This window comes from Apteryx rowi, unplaced genomic scaffold (assembly GCF_003343035.1).
Source record: "Apteryx rowi isolate R43461 unplaced genomic scaffold, aptRow1 scaffold_1378, whole genome shotgun sequence".
Taxonomy (NCBI): domain Eukaryota; kingdom Metazoa; phylum Chordata; class Aves; order Apterygiformes; family Apterygidae; genus Apteryx; species Apteryx rowi.
Genome location: NW_020447617.1, coordinates 53,695 through 59,776, shown reverse-complemented (window position 1 = coordinate 59,776; position 6,082 = coordinate 53,695). Strand labels below are relative to the sequence as shown.

The 6,082-nt window shown below is 57.3% G+C and overlaps 1 protein-coding gene across 2 annotated transcripts in view; it reads right to left on the bottom strand.

The window, feature by feature from the left end:
- Window positions 1-1,029: 1,029 nt before the first annotated feature.
- The window catches only part of LOC112961756 (stonustoxin subunit alpha-like), a 7,958-nt gene continuing 2,905 nt past the window's right edge, over window positions 1,030-6,082 (bottom strand). Inside the window, exons 2-3 of one of the 2 annotated variants that reach the window (XM_026057249.1) lie at window positions 5,414-5,543; window positions 1,030-4,976 (exon numbers count right to left, since the gene is read on the bottom strand). In XM_026057249.1, the coding sequence (XP_025913034.1) occupies window positions 3,226-4,976; window positions 5,414-5,510 (1,848 nt within the window). In that variant the 5' untranslated portion in view covers window positions 5,511-5,543 and the 3' untranslated portion in view covers window positions 1,030-3,225. The remainder of the gene's footprint in view (window positions 4,977-5,413; window positions 5,544-6,082) is intronic. The other variant, XM_026057250.1, reaches the window with a different exon arrangement.

Below are 6,082 nucleotides of genomic sequence, written 5' to 3'. Positions count from 1 at the left end.
GCAGTTAGCACTAGCAAGCTGCCTGCTCCGCAGCTAGAACAGAAATGCAAGAGCACGTTTCTAAGACTCGCTTCTGAGCCGACCTCACRATTTTGGAGGTCACATTCACTTTGACAAACCCTGGTCCAAATGGCCGTGGTGATTCACCCACAGYACTGCCGTGCTTTAGGTTAAAAGCACCAGAAAGTGCCGAGTTAGGAGCCACTGAGAGGGACATTTTATCTGGATGCAGCTTTGCCATAGGCTTGGTGTCCCCTTTCCACCACCCCGACTCCATCTGCCCTGCGCCACGGCAGTTTGGGCCAGGATGTCCCCAGCCAGGTACGTGCCACAGTCCCAGACAAATGGGAGCATCCCGGGCAGCAGCCAGCGCTATCCGAGCAAACGCTGCCGCGTGACCAGCTCCTAAATCCCCTTTGCTCCGGCCCGGGAAGCTCCAGTTGCTGCCCTGCCGCTCCCGCAAGGAGAACGGGTTGCGACGTGTTCAGAGACGCGATCCCAGAAACTACCGCCCGGATACAAGCGAGACGCCTGAGCAACCGGCACTCTGCAGCGCGCGAGGCCGAGGACCGTGGCCTGCGGCATGGGGGGGCCGCAGCGCCCGGATCAGCACCCAATTTTCTGAGGTTCTCAGAAAATCCCCGTCCTTTTCCAGGGACTCCCGGCGTTCCTGAGGACCTGGCCCTGGGGAGAAGCCGGCAGTGCCCAGATGCAGAAAAGCCACCCGCCTCCCCAGCCGCTCAGCTCCGTCCACAGCTCAGCTCGGGGGAGGCACGGGGGGGGGAAACCACCTTCCGCAAAGGGCCACCCAGCTCTACACAGGCCATAAAAGCAGGCAGGGCGCTTAATGCTGAAATAAAGCAGAAACAGAAGACACAGGAGAAAAGACAGACACTGAGCCCAACGGTCCTCACTTCGTAAGCCCGGCTTCAGCATCCAGCGACACCCGGGGAGCAGGAGGAGGGTGGCGGGCTGGACCCTCAACACCAGCAGGAAGCAAATTGCACCACGCAAAACAGCTTCCTTATATTTGTTTTCACCTTTTATTAGTTTCTAGATTAGAAAAAAAAAAAAAGAAAGAAGAAGCTATAAATACATGTGGTCCTTGCTTTGCTGCATGACAAGGGCTTAAGGAGAAATTCTCACACGTGTTACCTATTCGAAGAGCAGTTCCTAGTCCACAGTAGTACTAGTAATAATAATAATAATACTCAGCAGTCTCGTAGCCAAGCGCTTTATATCCTCTCCAAAGCACTGTACAATCTAGGTAATTGGAGCAGCTCAGCTGGGAGGTTCCCGCTGCAGGGCAGAGGCGCCCAGGGAGTGCGGCCGACGGAGCAGCGCTTTATTAGGGCTTATTTGTTACGTCTTATAGTGGACGCTCCACAAAGAAGAGGAGCATCCCTGGTTGTGGGACCTTGCACCGGCACCCACCCAGCCCCCCACGAAAGGAATCRCCTTGCTCGCAAGGAGCAGAAGGGTCAGGACCTGCATGTCCAAGGGAGGCGCCGGGGGGCTCAGAGGGGTCTAGCGAGCGGCACAGCCTCTGGCCACCGGCACCGGGGTGCTGCGCGCTGCTCAGAAGCCCCGGATCACGCGGATGCTCTGGGCGACACCCGCATTGCCCGGGGCGGAGAGCAAAAAGGCTGCCCACACCCTAATCTTGCTCGGCAAGCAGCGCTAGGGCTTTGCCTCCTCTCCCTCCTCTGGGGCTGCAAARGTCAGTGCAGCCTCCTGCCCCCCCGGCTCTACAACCCTGCCCAGCCCGACCTGCAGTGGCACTTGTGGAGCTGCCACCGCCACAGGAACTGGCCAAGGCAGTGGGCAAAGCCGCGCAGCCTCAGGAGTATCCACTGAATAACCCTGTAGATGGCAGAGCACAGCCAGCAGAGCCAAGACGAGCTTGGCTCCGGCCTCGGGCCCTGCCTGCAGCCCGGCCTGGGCGGCCGCCGGGGCCACTGAGACCCCCCTGCGGTGTCGGAGCGCGTGATCCCAGCCCCTCCCGCACACCAAGCTATAAATCTTTGCAGAATCATGTCTGATTCCCTCTGCTTTTGGAGGACCTCCTTTGTCAGCTTTAGACTTCTGCTTTCCACAGCGCTTAGAGACTCAAAAAACGTCTGCATGCTGATGGCTCCCATTTTCCAGAACATTGCATCAAAGTCAGAGCGGGTGTCATCTGCTCCAGCATTGCAGGCAAACAGGGAGCAAGTATTGAATTTGAAATGCACAGGGTTCCCCTTGGCGTCTTTGGCACAAGGCACCTCAGCAGTTTTAATAGCTTCTAGCACAGGCGGGGTCTGCCCATCTGCAAAGGTGACCAGGACTTGGATGCTGTCTTCTGCCTCCTTCCCAAAGATGGAGAGCACTGAATCAAATACATCTTCCTGGGCACACGTCAAGTAGGCAAGTGAGGCTTGAACAACAATGCAGATGGCGTCTATTTGGTAAGTGCCCCCTGGGGTGGAGAAGAAATCCCGGATCTGTTGTGTTAGCAGTAGGTCCAGCTCTATTCCCCAGGTATCACCAAATGCTGGCGTGTCTATTATGGTCAGGCTGTAGGGGACTTTGAAACCTTTTCTGAAATTCACTTCGTAGGCCGTCACTTCTGATGTCTGACTCTTTCCTTGGCTTGTGTTTGTGGTTTCATGGATCAGTTTGAACCTGAAGCTGTCTTCCCATTGCACTCCCAGGATGTAGTTGATCATCCCATTGATGAGGGTGGTCTTCCCGGAGCCCGTGGCTCCCATCACCATGATGACCTTTTTGGGAGCCTGCCAGTTCTCTTCTCCCAGCCTGTATTTCAAAGGAGGGAATTTAAAACTGTTCTCTACCTTCTCTAGGGGCAGGGTATAAACTGCAGGCTGCCCTTTTTCTACCAGAGAGCTTTTCTTGAGGAACACCTGAGATAAAGGCTCTGAATCTTTCGCTTCTGTTGTAATGGATGCTTCTTTGCTGGGGTCACTGCCAGCTGTGCCTGCACACAGAGCCGACACACGGAAGCTGTAGCGTGTCTGAGGCTTCAGGTCCTCAACCTTACAGCTCTCTACTTTCTCGCCTGTCAGTTGCTCTTTCCATTTCCCCTCTCCCTGGTGACTCAGATCTCCGGCCTCCTCTCTGTACTCCACCCGGTACTCCCTTATGTTGGCACCTTGTCCGACAACGGCTGGTGCCTCCCAGGAGAGGCTCACTGCAGATGAGTCTGCAGTAGCGGGGAGAAGCTGCCTAGGGGGGGCTGGTGGGAAGTGTCTTCACAGTGTCACTGCTGTCACTGCTCCCGCTGAACCCTGGCTTGCTCACTGCAGCGTACCGGAACTGGTACTCGGTGTTGGCATGTAGCCCTGTGACAGTGAATGTCCCCTCTGAGTCTGGTGTTTCCAGGCCCATCCAGCTCTCCTGCCCAGCTAGTCTGTACTCCACCCAGTAGTGGCTTATTGCAGCCTTTCCGTAGTTGGATGGTTCGAACATGAGTTGCACGCTGTCATGTTTAACCCTGCCTGCTGTGGGACGAAGAGGCATTGCAGGAGGCTCAAAGTTGGTGTTGACCAGCTCTCCGTCCTCATACAGATAAATCGATGCTCCTGGATTGGCCTTGTCTGAGACGGAGGACACAACAAACCGAATCTTCTCATTAGATTTGTTGACCTGGGCAAACTCTGAAAGGGCTTTTGCTGCTTTGCGGGCATATTGGTATCCCGCTTTGTCCTCAAACCACATTTGGGGTTTTGTTTTCTCCCTCTCCAAACTGACTGATGCCAAATCCTGAGTGTTCCTGGAGAACTGGGGCTGAAGCCAAAGCTTCAGACTGCACAGATATGGCTCCTCTTCATGTAAGGCTGTGAACGTAAAGGAAATTACAAAGTGATTCATCGGGTCAAATACAATTTCAGCCAGCTCATTCTGGGTGGACACAACTGCCAGATCCTTGAGGAGAGAAAGATGGAATTTCACAAAGATCATTTCTCGCTCCTTTGTATCCAGGAACTCCTTGAGTAGTTGGGTGTTGAAGGGTGACTGGTTATAGCAAGTTAAAACATCCACCAGGGCTCTTTCCTCTTCTTCCCCTCCGCGGATGGAGGGCAAGAGCCCAGCCAGCTCCTTTTGGAAAGCCTGTCGGTGCTGCTTGCAGAGATCTTTGAACTGCTGCAGTTTCCTCTTGATTTCGGGGAAGCTGGTGGCCACCGGGTTCCTCTGCAGGTCGTTGCACCGCATGTCCAGCTCTGTCAGTTGCTCCAGGGCAGTTTGGGCATCAAAGACCAGGGCCAAGCTGATCTCACGGACCAGGCAAGCAGCTTTGGCGTTCAGCTTGGTCAGGGGGTACAGCCAGACTTTCACAGGCACGGCCTTCTCCCCGTTCGCTCCCAGCATCTTGGGGAGGGCAGCATAAACTTGCATGGCATCTTCGTAGGTAACTGGGTTGCTCTCAAGGGCAAAGTCACCATGAAACTGACAGCTTAATTTTTCAGTGAACGATTTGTCTTTTTCATCCATTTTGACTGATGCTTCCCCTTCTATTTTGGTCGCTGGTATACCACTAATGGCGAGCTTCAGCCTCCCCTGTATCTCTTGAATATTTTCATTTTCGGAAACTTCCCGATCAAACACAAAGAAAGCCTGTGCCCCATACAGCACCGCTGTAACCACATGGGTGGCTGTGCCTTGGTCAAACACATCAGGGTAAGAGATGTTTTGCCGCCCCAGTTGGTTCATCGTCAGCTGCTTGAACTGTGTCGTGGCCGAGTACTGGAGGGTGACTCGGGCCTGGCGCTTGGAGCTCCTGTTATCCCGTAAATACTCTGCTGAGCCGCTCACGTTCACCATGCCAGAGAGAAAACTGACTTGCAGGGATGCCTTGATATCGAGGGCAGAGGCCTTGTCCTCCATGGAATCAGATGCGATGATCTGAAATTCTGTCTTGTTCTGTGATCTCACATCCACATTTTTCTGGAGGGTGTCCAAACCCCACAGGGTGATACCTGGAATATGACAAACAGACACGTGCAAACACCTGCAGGAGCCAAAATGCAAGAAATGCTGGGATGATTAAGGGCCAAAGAGCTAAGGGTGGGATGCGTGCCAGGGACCTGGGTGGCTGCACAGCCCCAGGGTGCGTCCGGGCTGCTCATCCAGGGGAGGAACAGGGCCAGCTGGGTGATCGGAGCCTGCGCGGGACGAGGAGCTGCCTCCTGCTGCAGGGGCTGCAGGGGCCACGTCCAGCAGCACCTCGGCCCCACGCACTACTGCCCAGGGCACCAGCAGCAGTGGGAATCACGCAGCCGGAGGGGCTGAGCACTCCGCTGGCACAGGAAGGGCCGGAGCCGTGGCAGCACTGTGACCTGGGTGATGCCGTGAAAGGGAACCGAGCGCCTGCCGTGGTGGAGGGGTGGGATCTGCTGCCGAGCAGCGGCCCTACCTGGGATGAGGAGCTCCTTGCGGCAGTCGTACAGCATGCCCAGCTGGAAGGGGCGTCCCAGCGTCGGCATCTCCACGGTGTCGTCCGCTTTGGCCATGGCTGGCACCCAGTGCTCTCCGCGGGGCCTGTCCTGCACGAAAGCCGGGGTCGGACGCAGCCTTGCCAGCGCGCGGGCGCTCAGTGCTCCCGTCATGCGTCCGGCTCTGCGGCAGCGCTCCCTCTCCCGACACCGGAGCCTGGCACGGTGGCAGCTCCCAGCCCGCGGCGCCGGGGCCCGTGGGGGCACTGCCCCGGGCTTCCCCACGGTCCTCACATGCCCGGGCTGCCACCTGCAGCGGCAGCTCAGTGAACTGCTGCCAGGGTGGAGGGGACTCATCTGTCCCCGACCCCAATGGCCCCTCTGCCCCATGGTGCCTGGTCCCCCATGTGCGCCCCACGGTCCTGCGCGCTGAGCTGCGGCATCCCGCTGGCACAGCCCTGCCTGCGAGATCGCCCGCGGTGGGGCACCGGCAAGGCCCGGCACGCACCGTTGCTGCAGGCCATGCTCGGGGCACCAGGCAGAGCTGCGCCAGCCGGGCCCGTGGCGGAGGAGCGTGCGGCCTGGCCTCACGTGCCGGGAGGGCAGGGCTGGGTCCAGGGCTTGGTCACTGCCGGGGACCGTGCTCGTGC